Source organism: Dreissena polymorpha, chromosome 4, assembly GCF_020536995.1.
Source record: "Dreissena polymorpha isolate Duluth1 chromosome 4, UMN_Dpol_1.0, whole genome shotgun sequence".
Classification (NCBI taxonomy): domain Eukaryota; kingdom Metazoa; phylum Mollusca; class Bivalvia; order Myida; family Dreissenidae; genus Dreissena; species Dreissena polymorpha.
The window spans coordinates 66873555-66891854 of record NC_068358.1 but is presented as its reverse complement, the minus strand read 5'-3'; the positions used below and the strand labels follow the sequence as shown (position 1 = coordinate 66891854).

The 18300-nt window shown below is 37.2% G+C and overlaps 1 protein-coding gene across 1 annotated transcript in view; it reads right to left on the bottom strand.

Moving 5' to 3' along the window:
• Positions 1-216: 216 nt before the first annotated feature.
• The window catches only part of LOC127878486 (transcription initiation factor TFIID subunit 1-like), a 31646-nt gene continuing 13562 nt past the window's right edge, over positions 217-18300 (bottom strand). Inside the window, exons 9-19 of the mRNA XM_052425013.1 lie at positions 12468-12552; positions 11681-11748; positions 9090-9209; positions 8506-8598; positions 7167-7319; positions 5516-5639; positions 4414-4514; positions 3190-3346; positions 2778-2878; positions 1879-2025; positions 217-1168 (exon numbers count right to left, since the gene is read on the bottom strand). Of these exons, the coding sequence (XP_052280973.1) occupies positions 1076-1168; positions 1879-2025; positions 2778-2878; positions 3190-3346; positions 4414-4514; positions 5516-5639; positions 7167-7319; positions 8506-8598; positions 9090-9209; positions 11681-11748; positions 12468-12552 (1242 nt within the window). The 3' untranslated portion in view covers positions 217-1075. The remainder of the gene's footprint in view (positions 1169-1878; positions 2026-2777; positions 2879-3189; positions 3347-4413; positions 4515-5515; positions 5640-7166; positions 7320-8505; positions 8599-9089; positions 9210-11680; positions 11749-12467; positions 12553-18300) is intronic.

Genomic DNA, 18300 nt, shown 5'->3' with positions numbered 1-18300 from the left:
GAAAATGCACACAAGTACAAAGACATGATTCCCATGTTACAACAGAAGAAAAATATAAATACCCGCGCAAAGACCTATAGAATACAGGTCTTTGGCCCGTGTTAATGTGAAACCTTTTTTAGCATTGCTTTCACATGGTAACATGTGTTGTATAGTTCTCTTTCATGATAAACTACAACTGTATATGCTGTTCTATGAAGTTGACAACTACTGGGGGCGAGTTGACATTTTTTTTGTATTTCTTATTTCATACAACAAACAAAATTTACAAAACTATACAGTCTTATAAATAAAATGAAGATTCAAACATAATAATGTATATTTAACAATTTTGCAGTTAAGTTTATATCAAATGAAATTTCATTTCTCAAATAAAAAATACTGCAGTAACAGTGTATTTTTTAAGCACATTAAGTAAATGACCATCTGACATACTTATTGAACATGATCAAACTATCAAACTAATTGACAACTATGTTCACTGAGATCCAAATTGTAACACTGATTAACGTGATGCATATTATACAAATATAACTAAATGCAAGTATTATCAATATTTACTTGTGATGACCACAACAATTTGTCTGCTAAACAGTCATATAGCATATTAGTATACCAAATCAGCTTACAAATTTAGTCATTCATTCTTGAAATAAAACCATTTGTATTGTCAAATGGTGTATTCAAGCTACGTATTGGTGTGCTTTACATCTCTGTCAAGTACGTTAGCTTTGTTAGTACACAGACATGAGCCATGAAGACTTAAATGCCTATGGCGATCTCACACCAGTCAAATTACTTGTAATTCCCTGTGGGAACATTGTCTACCGATGTCAAACAATTGACAAGTTACTTGTTGTTCACCACAGAGTACACTGACAATGGTAATTCCACATCTTGCAAGTTACTTTTTGTTCACTACAACTTCTTGTTCTCTACAGAGTACACTGTTCTGAGAAATCCCATCAGAGACAAGTCAGTGCCCTTGTCATGCACCAAGCTGTGATACCAGCTCAATCCCAGAATGACCGGGATCAATACATGATGCTCCATGATGCTACCTGCTGCCACAAGTTCACAGGAACTCTTCAATATCAAAGCCATCATTGGAGCCCCCAGCCTGCCCATCGTCTTCCTCATCCAGCATTTCATTGTCAGAATCAGACACCTGGAAGAAAGGTTGAACCGTCCTATGACTTCATACAACATCTGTATCATATTTTGAAATCAAGAATACTTACACCTCATATGACTACTCAATGTGTCCGGGCTTTGTGTGAATTTATAAAAATATACCAGGATACCCTCATGAACAAAAATTAATGGTATTTATAACAAGTTGACAAGGACAACAATATTTAGAAGTTTTGAAAATAAAAAAATAGCTGCAGTTTAAGTGCTAGAATAATTATAATAATGACTTATTATAGTGCTAACAGAAGACTTGTCAACTACAATCAGGAGATACCAGGTACATGCTTCCTCTCTTCACTGCCCCAACATCTAAATTGTTAAGGTAATTGTTCACCCGTCCTTACTGGTATTCTCCAGATCATCATTAAGGTCATAGTCCACCCTGCCTTACCTACCTGGAGGTCATCATTTAGGTTGTTGTCAAACCTCCCTACCCCAACTCATTAACATTGTTGTCCACCCCTCCCTACCTGGAGGTCATCATAAATATCGTTGTCCACCCCTCCCTACCTGGAGGTCATCATTAAGGTCGTTGTCCACCCCTCCTTACCCTACCTGGAGGTCATCATAAACATCGTTGTCCACCCCTCCCTACCTGGAGGTCATCATTAAGGTTGTTGTCAACCCCTCCCTACCCTACCTGGCAGTAATCATTAAAGTTGTTGTCCACCCACCCCTCCCTACCTGGAGGTCATCATTAAGGTCGTTGTCCACCCCTCCCTCCTCCTCCTCCACATCGTCCTGTGCGGCTGCCTGCTCGGCCAAGGCACTGTGCCGGAAGAAATCAGACGGGTCAAAGCTGTTCTCATCGTCTACTTGAGGTGGCTGTACCTGAATCATATCATTAATAAATTATTATGATATTCCTAGTTTGAGATAATGTAGGACAAAAACACTTCTTTTTCTTGTTGACATCAGATATAGTTGGAAAGGTGGCATAGTTAGTTTACTTATGAATTCACAGTATTTTTACAAATGCTAAATTCAAATAATAATTTTCATTTCTCAAACTCAAATGAGTTTTAGTCAGTTTATTAATGGGAACATAAGTGTGTTACAGCTATGCTTGTATCAAAATGTTACAAACCGGTACAACATTTGGGATGACATTTAGACAAATTCCTTACAGAGGTTGAGCCAATTTAAAAACTAACAATTATGGGTGGCATGATTTACCCAATACTCCCAAATACACTCAAAATACCCAATATACGCTCAAAATACCCTAACCTGACCCTAACCCCTCACCTGCCAAAATTGTGAGTATTTGGGTATTTTGAGCATATTTGGGTGTATTTGCGGTGTATTTGGGTGTATTTGGGTAAATCATGCTGCCCACAATTATTTACTTACTTGGAGACCACATAATGCCTTATTGCTTTGTGTATAAAACTAACACACATATTAACAATAAACATTTTGAGAACGTGTATGGGTAAATGCTTGTTCTGACATGATACTATACAATAAATGAAAATCATAAGCATAAATGGAGTGTCTGAAATGTAATGACTCCCTGTGTGAGGTACTGAAATAGCCCCGAGATTCTATCAACTCCTCATTCACATGTTCCAATCATGTACCTGGTATTGCTGGCTTGGTTCTTCAGAATAGTACTGAGATGATTCATCATACATCTGCTCTTCCTTCCCCTCCTCTTCATCAGAGTCATCACTGACATTGCCTGAATGCACACACACAATTGAGCATTATACAATCAATATCCTTTTCCTTTTGCATATTTAATCCTGAAAAACTTACAAAGCTGTCTGCAAAGCTATACAAGGATAATTATGGTACACCATCTAACTCCAACATTTATTTCAAGTAGATGATATATTCTCTTTAACTAATTTGTTAAAGCACAGACTAGTAGATTTACACAATTTGCTGTATTCTACATGAAGTATATTAAACAAACTGATACTGAGCATCATAAAAGTTGACACATAAACCAAACCCTCTGCTGTACAAGGTCACAAAGCTCCAGCCTACCCAGGATATCGTCATGGTCCCCAGAGTTGTCCACACTGCCCCGCCCCTCCTTGGCAGTGCTCGGTCTGCCCCGCCCCTTTGACTTGCGACTGAACGAGTCCTCATCTCCCTCCACATCCACAAAGTCTGAGTCAGACATGTTCACTGACTGGAAAAACTGAAACAGGAAATTTGTGGAAAACCCTTATATAATTTATGTAAGCGTGGATTCACCAGTTTTCAATGTGAGTGTGGATTCACCAGTTTTTAATGTAAGTGTGGATTCACCAGTTTTCAATGTAAGCGTGGATTCACCAGTTTTTAATGAAAGCGTGGATCCACCAGTTATCAATGTACGCCTGGATTCACCAGTTTTCAATGTAAGCATGGATCCACCAGTTTTCAATGTAAGCGTGGATTCACCAGTTCTTAATGAAAGCGTGGATTCACCAGTTTTCAATGTAAGCATGGATCCACCAGTTTTCAATGTAAGCGTGGATTCACCAGTTTTAAATGAAAGCGTGGATCCACCAGTTTTAAATGTAAGCGTGGATTCACCAGTTTTCAATGTAAGCTTGGATTCACCAATTTTCAATGTAAGTATGGATTCACCAATTTTAAATGTAAGCCTGGATTCACCAGTTTTCAATGCAAGTGTCGATTCGCTAGTTTTCAATGTAAGCGTGGATTCACCAGTTTTCAAACCCATAAGCATTCATTATAAAACTAGTAAACTACATGTTTGAATTCATTACAAAAATAAAATTTTGTAATATTTACTAACATCTTATTATTCTAAGGCATAAGGATTCTATCAAATACAAAAAACAAGTTATTTCTCGAGAGTTTTTAAATTGACTCAAGTTAACTTAAATAACTGAATCACATCACCTTACTAGTCAACAATTCAATATTTACATTTGAACAGGTTCTAACATGAGGCACATCTAAAACAATAATTTTTGGATATTTTACTTCATTAATGTATATATCAGAATCACTGAAGCTTCAAACATGCAGAATGGGTTTACATCAAGCGTGGATGGTATAGCTCCTGACCAGCCTGAAAATTTGAACATTCTGGTTAGGAGCTATGCTGTCTGTTAAAACCTTTCGTGCTTTATAATAAACAGGGTAGCTATTGACTGCGCAACAATATTTGACATAAGACCCATTTTTGACTGCACAATTACAATTGACATAAGACCCATTTTTGCATTCCATTGCTCACATATTTTCAGTTACCTGTGCTGTGGAGTTGTTGGTTTCGTCCACCTCAGAGTCCTCCTTGATGGTCACGTTCTCCTTGCCCATGCTGTACCCATCACCAGACTCACCATCCAGACCTGAAATAAGTGTATAACTTTTTAATTTAGCTTGAAGGTATTGAAAGTCGGTGGCTTATTGATAAGCTCTTGAGTCAGTTTCCTGGGTAGGACCAGTACTTTGTGTCTTTTAGGGACATCTAAAGTGAGCTCCCAAAGTGGTTATTGAACCTATGACCTCCTGGTCGCTAGGAGACACCATATCCACTATGGCTGAAATACAATCCAGGCGTAGCAAATGTAGCAAACAGTCATAGACTCAATGTCCAAATTTGAAATACACTCCATTTGTAAGAAAATGTAGCAAACAGTCATGCCTTAACATTATATATGGGCTTTAATAAGGGGGATTGCAATGAAATGTATCCAAATATAGACACTAGAGTATACATGATTCTTGTTTGTATTGTGAATAATTTACAAAACAGGGAACAAAAATATTTCAATAATGTACCAGCCACCTACATGTACCCTATGTGTACTTCTCATGTGTGATTGATGTACAAGCAACCTACCCTGTGTTTACTCCTCATGTGTGATTAATGTACTGGCCACCTACCATGTGTGTTATCCTCTTGTGTGATTGATGCAACGGCCTAACCTGTGTGTACTCGTCATGTGTGATTGATGTACCAGCCATATACCCTGTGTGTACTCATATGTGATTGATGTTCCAGCCACACCCTCTGTGTACTTCTCATGTGTGATTGATGTACCAGCCATCTACCCTGTGTGTACCGGTACTCCTCATGTGTGAATGATGTACCAGCCAGCTTCCATGTGTGTACTCATCATGTGTGATTGATGTACCAGCCATCCACCTTGTCTGTACTCATGTGTGATTGATGTACCAGCAATCTACCCTGTGTGTGATTGATGTACATGCCATCTACCCTGTGTGTACTCCTCATGTGTGATTAATGTACTGGCCACCTACCATGTGTGTTATCCTCTTGTGTGATTGATGTACCAGCCTACCCTGCGTGTACTCCTCATGTGTGATTGATGTACCAGCAACCTACCCTGTGTGTACTCCTCATGTGTGATTGAGGTACCAGTGAAGGCACTCTCAGACTCAGCAGCCTCAAGTGCAGCCTCCCTGGCTGCCTGGATGTCACGCTCCAACTGACTCAGTGTCTCATCATGCTACAAAAAAGGAGGAGCAGAAAACTGAAGGATGCTCTTAAGAACTATGAACCAAGCAACAACTTCATTAAGAACATGTGGAGCCAGAAAAAATTATCAAAGATGAATAGCCAAAAACCAAATCAGAGGTGTGAAACTGATCTATGGTGATTTCATTCTATTTATTGAAACTGCCAATCACTGAGTTTCTAAGGCAGTTCCAAAGAAACAGACATGTCAAAACTTAAGTATTTATAGTCATAGTCACATGAAACAGAAAAAACACTAATTGAAATGGAATTTCCTAAAAATATGCAAACCTCCAGAAATTTGTTAAGTCCAAAAACGCCATTAAAATTCACAGTTCATAATTCTAAGAGACAGAATCTATGAAATTAATAATCCAGATAGTACACACACTCCTCCTTGAAGTTAAATCGAAGCATACTATTGAAATCTGGCTTGAAGTTCCAGACAAAACAATTTTAAATGTATGCATGATTTACAAAATTCTCATAACTCGGATTATTTCCTGGAGGCAGAACTTGCTGGTATTATGCACACAATTGTTTTGATGATAACGCTTCAATAAGGTTAGTTGACTTTGGCCACTATGAACAAACATACTTGAAGGCAGACACAAAAATAAAAACAGCGGTTAATTGCTCCCCCATACAGTTTTGGGGAACATAAAAATACAAGCAAATTCATTGAATTGATATCCCCCGCCAATATGCTTCTGGAAACAAAAGTGTTATATTTGACACAAAAAAAGGATTTTTTCAAGATACTAAGGGCCATAACTCCGTTATTAACAAATGGTGTACAATGCCATTTGGCGTGCATCATCCTCTTGTCCATATATATACTCATACCAAGTTTCAATGAAATCCGCTAAAGCACTTCCAAGATATGGCTCCGGACACAAAAGTGCCGGCCGGACGGATGGACGGACAACGCCATAACAATATCCCTCCGCCTATGGCGGAGGATAACAAAACAAATATTTATGACAGTTTGAAACAAAATAAAAAGCAAAGGACCATTGAACATTTATCTTCCATTTATTCATTTTTCAAATATGAAATACAACGGTAAATCCCCAGGTCCGACCTGAATAACAAGAATGCTCGAGTTATTAATCTCAAGTTTTAGGTTCCCCCTGAGGTTCAAAAGAATCAATAAAATAAATGAGAGAAACAAAATAAATTTATAGCTGTTATTTGATCATAGTCCCAATAGCTCAAGTCTTTTTTTCTCTAAAATCCAGTAAAAAATCCAAATTGATTGCTTGCCTTTGAATGTTTGAATAATAGGGATGATAAGATAAGAAATAAAGAGTTTTGAAGTTGTAATACCCATTTTACTGTTATGCATATAATTTAAATTTACTGGTTTATGTAAGTTTTAGCACCAATAATTCAAACTTTATCGATCAAACAATCATTTGTATTTTACCAATTAAGTGTAAATTGACACTAAAATTCCAAATTTCTCAGGTAAGATTTACATTCCCAAAAGGATGAGAAAAGCCCCGGCCTGGTTTACCTCCTGAACAGCAGTACGACAGACTTCTAACATCTTGCTGGCAGTGAGAGTGTAGCTGTGGTCTTTGCCGTTGTAGCGCACACTGTTGTCAAAGATCAGCTGTACGTCAGCCACAAACGTCTCTCTGCTGTGGTACTTGTGGGTCTGGATTCTCTACAAGACACACAGCTAATGTAACAGTGTATTATTTACTTGTTCAATAAACATGAGCCTTCTTCTGTGAAAACGGGGCTTAATGCATGTTGAGAAAGTGTCGTCCCAGATAAGCCTGTAGTGTACAGTCCCACAGGCTTATCTGGGGCAACACTTTCTGCCTTTATGATATGTTATGTTAACAAGAAAAAACACAACACAAAAATCTAGTCTTGGCAAAAAGTGTCCTCCCTGATTGGCCTGAGCTGACCGCACAGGCTAATCAGAGAAGAGACTTTACACACAATAATTTTCCATATAAATAACTGAGCACTATGGAATCACTTATTGATCTTTCAATGTGCAAAACACCTGTCTAATCAATTACTGAAAGGATTTGATTCAAGAAAATACTGTTAGTATCATATGTTTTAAGGATAAGTTTGGATATTCTCAGAACTGGTGAAGAGTCTATATCACATAATATAATCCCTTAAAGGGATCTTTTCACGGTTTGGTAAATTGCCAAAATTGAAAAAAGTTTTTTCAGATTCACAAATTTTCGTTTTAGTTATGATATTTGTAAGCAAACAGTATTACTAAACATTTACCATAGTCCAATATAGCCATTATATGTATCTTTTAACGCTTTGAAAACCTAAAAATTATAAAGCGTTGCAACACGAAATGATTGAATAATTTGGAGAGTTCTGTTGTTGTCGTTTAAATTTACGAAACTACGAAGATTGCTTATATAAGGTATAAAATACTTAAACTGTGTACGGCCGGCGGAATAGCCGAGAGGGCTAATGCATTTTTACTTCAGACTAACTCCAGGACTCCGGGGTCACTGGTTTGAGCCCTGGTACCGGCTACTTTTTTTTCCTTTTTTAAATTTTATTCTTGATTTTTTACTGGAGCTTTTAAGAACCAATGTTTACATTTATCAATATAAAGCATTAAATGACAAACTTCAAAATATGCCAAAATCTGTGAAAAGGCCACTTTAAGGTATGTAACAATGTTAGATATAGTGAAACTGTTGTCATAACTGAAAAAGTAAAGTAAGAGTTTCTGTTTCCAATCAAGACATTTAAGGATTAACTATTACTGGCACAAGTATCTTCGGTTACATAAGTTAATTATCTACAGAGACACCAGTTTCCAGGCACTCATTGAGAGAAGCCCTACCCCCAATGCCCCTCACCTTGAGTATGGAGGACATGTCCATGGGCTGCTCAATGACGTCATAGTAATCCTTGATGAACTTCTTGTTCACTGGGTTCAGGAACGGCCACGTCTGAAATATATAGTCCACATTCACACCTGTAAGTGTTATTAATATTTGTCTTCCTGATATTTTAAAATGAATTGAATTACATTTGTAATGTCACTTTTGGATTTATCTATGTTTATAATTGATACATTTGTTTATAATTGTTTTCACAGTAGAAACCTGATGGCTCTAACTCATATGGCTCAAATTTCAAAATGGCTGTTCAAAGCACCAATTTTTTTTATTGCTATATATACATGAAAATTTATACTTCAGATGCAAATATGTTGAAGACTGATGAAAATGTGTTTAAGAAACTGTTTGGATCATTTATCAGATTGCTTGAGCTTTTCTTGTCAGTCCCCAAAAATTAGCCATCAGGTTTTCGACTATATATCTTTTGAAAAAAATAACCTTCATATGAAACATTGTTAAATGACAATATATTTGACTTTCATACGAATATTTGAACATGACATCTCCCCATTTCGATCATTTTGCCGACCACGACATACATTTTCTACGGCCTTGATCTGGTTGAGGATGGTCTCCAGGATAAAGGAGAGGGCCACCTGGTCGTTGTCATCCAGCAGAGGGTTGATGGCCTTCTCCAGACGCATCAGCTTGTCCTCTTTCTGTAAAACAGCTGGCAGACTTAGAAGAACAGTGAGCCTTGCTCTGAGAAAACAGGGCTTAATGCATGAGTGTGAAGTGTCATCTCACATTAGCCTGTGCAGTCCATACAGGCTAATCAGGAACTACACTTTCCACCTAAATTGGATTTTGGCTATGAAGAGACTCCCTTTAAACTAAAAATAAAATAAAAGTCGAAAGTGTTGTTCCTGATTAGCCTGTGCAGAGTTCCTAGACTAGTTTTGGACGATATTTTATGCATGTGCATTAAGCCCCATTTTCCCAGAACGTGGCTCAATAACTTTATTTTATCTACATATTTTTTTAAATAGTGTTTTCATAGAAGTTTCCATGAAAACAAGGCAATTGAAAGCTTAAGCGGTGCCATATCCCTACCGTGATTTATTGGACCATATGTGCCCTTGACCTTAGTTAGTGTGAAATCCTCATGCCTTCAGCACATTGTGGTTGCAAGCTACATGAAAATCCTTGAAAGAGCACAGGCAATATAGAATGGACATACAACTAAGAAGTGGACATAAAAATGGGAGGCTTAAATAGGCTTTCCAATGAAGTACTTCTGATATTCTTATGAACAATAAAAGCTGCGCCATGAGCGCATGATACGCCCGTCGTTCGCCAATGAAGTAGTAAGGTAATAAATAACCCTTTGAATCATTTTTTTACTTCAGTTTATTTGTATTTGAATACATGGTTTATTTTATAAGTACATGAGCATGGAAATCACGAAATTTTGACGAACAAAGTCCCATAACTCTGGAACGACAATTCAGAATTCCGTCAAAAACGAAAGGGGATCAGGGTTTATCAATATTAAGATTGTGTTGAAATTTGAAAAAAATCCATCGAAGGATATTTGAGCTACAGTAGGACATTCAATGAAATCACGAAATTTTGACGAACAAAGTCCCATAACTCTGGAACGACAATTCAGAATTCCGTCAAAAACGAAAGGGGATCAGGGTTTATCAATATTAAGATTGTGTTAAAATTTGAAGAAAATCTGTCAAAGGATATTTGACGTAGCGTACGACATTAACAGACGGACGGACGGACGGACGGACGGACAGACGGACGCGGGGTATACCATAATACGTCCCGTCATAGACTGGCGTATAAAAAATCCATCGGGGGATATTTGAGCTACAGTAGGATACATGAACAACAATAACATTTAAGGTCACAGTGACCTTGACCTTAGAATGAATGACCTTGAAATGACCAGTGGTCATCTAAGTGTGCTTGCAAACCTTCATGTCAAGTTTGAAGACTCTATGTCCAAGCATACCAAAGTTATAACAATTTTAACATTTTAACATTTAAGGTCACAGTGACCTTGACCTTCAAATGAATGACATTGAAATGACCAGTGGTCATCTTCTAGTACTGGCCAATCTTTATTTCAAGTTTGAAGACTCTAGGTACAAGCATACCAAAGTTATAACATGAAATAAGAACTTTAACATTTTTACATTCAAGGTCAGTGACCTTGACCTTCAAATGAATGACCTTGAAATGTCCAGGGGTTACTTACTAGTTCTGGCCAACCTTCATGTCAAGTTTCAAGACTCTAGGTCCAAGCATACCAAAGTTATAACAACTTTAACATTTTTACATTCAAGGTCACAGTGACCTTGACCTTCAAATGAATGACCTTGAAATGTCCAGTGGTTACTTACTAGTTCTGGCCAACCTTCATGTCAAGTTTCAAGACTCTAGGTCCAAGCATACCAAAGTTATAACAACTTTAACATTTTTATATAGCTACAGTAGGACATTCAATGAAATCACGAAATTTTGACGAACAAAGTCCCATAACTCTGGAACGACAATTCAGAATTCCGTCAAAAACGAAAGGGGATCAGGGTTTATCAATATTAAGATTGTGTTGAAATTTGAAAAAAATCCATCGAAGGATATTTGAGCTACAGTAGGACATTCAATGAAATCACGAAATTTTGACGAACAAAGTCCCATAACTCTGGAACGACAATTCAGAATTCCGTCAAAAACGAAAGGGGATCAGGGTTTATCAATATTAAGATTGTGTTAAAATTTGAAGAAAATCTGTCAAAGGATATTTGACGTAGCGTACGACATTAACAGACGGACGGACGGACGGACGGACGGACGGACGGACGGACGGACGGACAGACGGACGGACAGACGGACGGACAGACGGACGCGGGGTATACCATAATACGTCCCGTCATAGACGGGCGTATAAAAAGTAAGTCTTTCTATTTAAATAGCAGTTACTTCCTTATTAAAATCAGGGATCATATACGTGTCTGTTTTTCCAGTCTCAGATCAACTGGTTCCAAAAGAGACTGATTCAACTGTTAATCAGTTTGACCATATTAATCTTTTCACATAAAAAACAACATGAGCTTTCTAGGAGAATTGGTTGAATGTTCACACAGATATTATCTGTGCTAATCCTGCATTGTACCTCTGCCAGTCTGCGTAGACAGTGGTCTAACATGGTCTGGGCAGATATAGTGATGACACTCTTGGGACCTGAAAACAGTCTAAATGTAATACACTAAATAGCTATCATCAAATACATCAAAACATTACATCTTACATTAGCACAGGGAACAAAAGGCATCTCCAGTCCACATACCTCGTCTAATGACCTGGGCCCATATTTACACAGATCCTTCAAAAAACCGTAGGAAATTACCTTAAATTCATTAAGTTCGGTAAGTTTCTGGCTTTGTTTTTTTTTCTTCAAATATTTTCATATTAATATGTTTGAAACATTAAATATTGCTACAGTAATAAATATATTAAGCTTTTGTAAGCGGAAAACGTCAGATTACTTCCAAAACCTGTATCTGAAATTTTCAACTTGAGTAAAATTTCCCTATTGAGCTTTGTGAATAATGACCCTTGTCATCCAGAAGGCAATCTAACAGTAGCAGCTGGTACCACAAAACCACTATCAATGTCAGGGAAAATATAGGTGATCATTTCAAAATATTCTATGTATCAAGTTCAATTAATAAATCTTTCCAAATGAGAACATGTAAATATGTGGTGTTTTTTATCAACAAAAGCAATATTTATTAGTATGTCAACTATAAGAATTGCTTGATGAAATAAAGGTTTGTATATCATGGCAGTTAATAATGTTTGATAACTTTGATTGTCAGCTTAACATTTGACAGGCTCTATCGTTATGACATATAATCAGTCCTCAATACATGTAGTTACTAAAATTGCCTTTCCCATACCGTTATACAGTGTGCTGTTCTTCAGTATAAGGTTTACATCCAGTAGAAAATCTTCTCTATTCTGGTACTTCTTGGCCCGGATGTGCTAGAAGGAGAAGGAAAACATTACTTAACTTCCACATAGTTAGTTAATGTTCATTTAATAAACCCATGGTAGCAAATTAACTATGATATAGTAACAACAAGGCTTTACAAGCAAAGTTTGCATCCGATTATCAAAACAGCAGCAAAGACAATGTAATGTTTTAATTCATATAAGGAAAAATCACAAAGATCTATGCAGAGGTAATTGTGTCCTTACAAAGAAAACAATTTAAGTAACTTGAAATGCAGGATCAACAGATTAAAATGTACTCGTTATTTTCATTTCCCTCTTAGATGCAAATTATGTCAGCAAAGGTATCGATAATAAGTAGTGATTGTTTAGCAGTACAAAATGAGATTACAACCTTAACAATGTAATTGCTTTTGGTAGCGGGAAGAGGGCGGCTTTACTGCCATTTCAATCTAACTGTCTCACACTAAAACAAATTTTTTAAATAAAATTCATTTTAATTATTAAATACTTACCTGTTATCGTATGCTTATACTTTCCAAGGGGAAATAACTCATCCGGAATTTTAACTGGGAATCCGCCACCTCAATACCGTAATACAGGCCAGGTTAAACATAGTGCAATGCAACCTAGCCAAAAATCGGGGTGGGAGGTGGGACTTACCGATAACAGGTAAGTATTTAATAATTAAAATGAATTTTATTTAAAAAAATTGTTTTAATGTCATAAATACTGACCTGTTATCGTATGCTGATTTTGCAGCTGCGGTGGGAAGGTTCGTATATATTTTCCCAACACAGTAGAACCCATAAACAGGGTTATCAGCTAATGATATCAAGTAATCTTCGTTAAAACGGTATTAATTATGACTTCTCGGACAGAGTAATATGTCTATGTCGTAAAGAAGACACTACCGTTAGTGAAACCACAACAAGCCCAAACGTATACAAATTGTATTGTTGGCACTTCAGAAAACGAAGATAAAAAGATGACAAGGTGGTCGGATTCCTCCAGTAAACAGCTTAGAGCACGTCAAAAAGTGGGGTGTGATTAATATATGCCCACAAAACAGACAGAGCTCTTAATTCATGCGGTCAGATCCTAAAAAGGAATGAATCCTTAGATAGGATAAGATTAACTTTCCTTAGTCGAGGTCTAACCCCGAGAAATAGAAGCCGCAGACACATCTCCCCCCCTTTTTTGGGGAAATGAAGAGTGTCTTTGAGAACATCGAATGGACTTCTGACTAACACTGCTGAGATAGAACTTCAAAGCCCTGATTGCCCAAAGAAGTTTATCCTCATCTTCATGACTACCAGTTTAAGAAAACTTGGAAACTTGAAGGTAGAAGCCATATAGAGGACTTGATATTAAGCAAGGAATCCTGGCTGACACAACAAAGTGAAAACGACAATAGATCCAACTGGAATTGGTCGTATTCAACAGAAAAAGCATGAATTTCACTTCTCCGTATGGTAAAAGCCATAATAAGAAGGAAAACCGTCTTAAAATTATATTGGAACTGTTAATAAGCCTGATGAAAAAGGTTCATAGGGAGCTCATTAAGCATCCCAACATGTTACACAAGTCAAAACCGCTTAAGAAGGTAAAGGAACGAAAAACATAGTGTTGACGTTCCATAGTTTGGATCAGTTCCAAAATAGGTAAGACAGCACAGAGTTGCGATGACTTACACAAAACAAGGTATACGAAAGCATAATCTCTATCCTTTGATGAAGAAAAGAACAAATTTCTTATCATCAAGAAAAAGATGAGAAAAACCTCTATGTATCTAGCAGAGTGATTAAGGTAATAACTATGCTCTCAATTACCCAGTAAAAAATGAATTTCCATAGAACCTTTATACAGTTCTGATGGAATTATCCTTGCACAAGTAACAAGGATTGAAACTCTTAACAGAAAAACGTTCTTCTGTAGAGATAACTAAAAGTTATTAATGGCCAGACATGAAGTGGCACATGTTTGGATCAGTAAAAATATGTCTCAGTGAGATATGATATTTGACCTGTGAAGAAGTTTCCTGAAAATAATTGTACAGGAGACTTAAAAGGTCGTAGAACCATAATCCCATGGTTCATTAAGTATATTTCATGAAATTATGGCAAAAAAACTCAGTTATTGCAAAAACTCACCAAGAAGGCAAGATATTCCAGTTTATGTCAATGGACGAATGTATAACAATCGCACACCCTGCTGGATCGATTTCTGTGAACTGCATTGTTGACGTTGTTCAGCATACCGGTATACACTGCGATATACGATCGCATAACGCTAATAACTAGCGTTTGATGATAAACAACATTCTTTGATATAGACCGTTCCATAATTTAGCAATTACCCAATTATCTATGTTCACCATGCAACTCGTCTGCAACTTCACTGCCGCGCATGCGCAATTACATTATTGAACCCAACGGAAAAATAATTCGAAAGAAAGAACTGCATGACAAAACGTCCAACAGGGCGTTGAGACGAACTGGTATGAGAAAGACGATAGAGAAAATTTGTTGTTCTTGCAAAGAACGAATAAGTTCCTGATTTCCAGTTACAAGGAGTGATAATATGATCACCTCCGTGTCTTTAAGTAAACCACGACCGATGTGTGATAGTTGAAACCATCACAAAGGAATCGTGAAAATGTGTTGTAAATGAAAAACAGCTAAAAAGAATTTTCGCTTTTCAAGATGTAGATGTGCAGGTGATATTCGTTAGGATACCACATAATTGAGAAAATCAAGATACGTTGTTCTATGTGATCGTCCATAACCTTATCTGCTCACATCTGTATAAGATGTAAGGAAGGTTGTGGTAGAATAAACTATATTCTTGCCAAGATAATCTTCTAGTCTAGACACCACTGAATAGTGGTAAATAATGACAAAAAGATGGAAATCTGTGTCATTAAATAATCCCGAGATTAATACAATTATCTTAAAAATAAAGCTGAAACGGACGTAAGAAAAGACGTCTCAGCAGGAGGACCGGTGACCGGACCGGTAAATACCGACCGGTGACCGGAACCATTTGTCAAGGATGGGTGGGCAAAGAAACCACGGCAAGCCGAACTTTCCCACTCCAAACACACTTGAAAATTGGTAGAATAGGACAGTGTTTAACACTTATAAGTTTATGACCTATCTACAAAATATAGCCTCTTCTTGAACCAATAACAGGCGCCTTTAAAATCCTGGATAATACAGGTCGCGAAGTCATCGATTTGCGAAGTACGGAAATATGATTGATAGTGGTACCTCCGGAATCGGAGGTGTGATGGCAGAAAAAGGTGAAAACCCTAGGGGTAACCTTAAGCGGGTCCACGCTTGCCGGTAGAATGCATGGAAGTCTTAAATTCTGACTTGATTAATCCATTTACTTCAAGACTTCTTACCGGGACGAATTCCGAAAGGAATACGACCAGTTATAGGAAGACAGCCTGTTATGGCCAGAAGTGTAATAGAAGAATAACTTTAAGATGAGGTCCCTCCAGATCCTAGGATCTAAGATCTGAGTTCAATAGGTCCTAAGCCATCTACAAGACTGTAGCCGCTATGCGGTCAATCTGATAGGCAATCCTATGTATCAGAACTCTTGTTGATTCCAGTAGCTTGAAAATATGCACTGCCGTAGGAGCAATAGAAAAGCAGAAGTCGATACAAATGTCGTCTTGCTAATCCTGCTAGCGTCATTAATATGTCCCAACTGTTCCGTGACACTGACTGCAAAGTCTGTAGCCGACAGGTAAAGGCGGTTAAAACAATTTTTTTAAATAAAATTCATTTTAATTATTAAATACTTACCTGTTATCGTATGCTTATACTTTCCAAGGGGAAATAACTCATCCGGAATTTTAACTGGGAATCCGCCACCTCAATACCGTAATACAGGCCAGGTTAAACATAGTGCAATGCAACCTAGCCAAAAATCGGTAACCAACCCTCAATATTCTTTCAATATATATACAAAAATATTAATCGAATAGCGGGGTGGGAGGTGGGACTTACCGATAACAGGTAAGTATTTAATAATTAAAATGAATTTTATTTAAAAAATTTGTTTTAATGTCATAAATACTGACCTGTTATCGTATGCTGATTTTGCAGCTGCGGTGGGAAGGTTCGTATATATTTTCCCAACACAGTAGAACCCATAAACAGGGTTATCAGCTAATGATATCAAGTAATCTTCGTTAAAACGGTATTAATTATGACTTCTCGGACAGAGTAATATGTCTATGTCGTAAAGAAGACACTACCGTTAGTGAAACCACAACAAGCCCAAACGTATACAAATTGTATTGTTGGCAATTCAGAAAACGAAGATAAAAAGATGACAAGGTGGTCGGATTCCTCCAGTAAACAGCTTAGAGCACGTCAAAAATGGGGTGTGATTAATATATGCCCACAAAACAGAGAGAGCTCTTAATTCATGCGGTCAGATCCTAAAAAGGAATGAATCCTTAGATAGGATAAGATTAACTTTCCTTAGTCGAGGTCTAACCCCGAGAAATAGAAGCCGCAGACACATCTCCCCCCCCTTTTTTGGGGAAATGAAGAGTGTCTTTGAGAACCTCGAATGGACTTCTGACTAACACTGCTGAGATAGAACTTCAAAGCCCTGATTGCCCAAAGAAGTTTATCCTCATCTTCATGACTTCCAGTTTAAGAAAACTTGGAAACTTGAAGGTAGAAGCCATATAGAGGACTTGATATTAAGCAAGGAATCCTGGCTGACACAACAAAGTGAAAACGACAATAGATCCAACTGAAATTGGTCGTATTCATCAGAAAAAGCATGAATTTCACTTCTCCGTATGGTAAAAGCCATAATAAGAAGGAAAACCGTCTTAAAATTATATTGGAACTGTTAATAAGCCTGATGAAAAAGGTTCATAGGGAGCTCATTAAGCATCCCAACATGTTACACAAGTCAAAACCGCTTAAGAAGGTAAAGGAACGAAAAACATAGTGTTGACGTTCCATAGTTTGGATCAGTTCCAAAATAGGTAAGACAGCACAGAGTTGCGATGACTTACACAAAACAAGGTATACGAAAGCATAATCTCTATCCTTTGATGAAGAAAAGAACAAATTCTTATCATCAAGAAAAAGATGAGAAAAACCTCTATGTATCTAGCAGAGTGATTAAGGTAATAACTATGCTCTCAATTACCCAGTAAAAAAATGAATTTCCATAGAACCTTTATACAGTTCTGATGGAATTATCCTTGCACAAGTAACAAGGATTGAAACTCTAACAGAAAAACGTTCTTCTGTAGAGATAACTAAAAGTTATTAATGGCCAGACATGAAGTGGCACATGTTTGGATCAGTAAAAATATGTCTCAGTGAGATATGATATTTGACCTGTGAAGAAGTTTCCTGAAAATAATTGTACAGGAGACTTAAAAGGTCGTAGAACCATAATCCCATGGTTCATTAAGTATATTTCATGAAATTATGGCAAAAACTCAGTTATTGCAAAAACTCACCAAGAAGGCAAGATATTCCAGTTTATGTCAATGGACGAATGTATAACAATCGCACACCCTGCTGGATCGATTTCTGTGAACTGCATTGTTGACGTTGTTCAGCATACCGGTATACACTGCGATATACGATCGCATAACGCTAATAACTAGCGTTTGATGATAAACAACATTCTTTGATATACTATGTACACCATGCAACTCGTCTGCAACTTCACTGCCGCGCATGCGCAATTACATTATTGAACCCAACGGAAAAATAATTCGAAAGA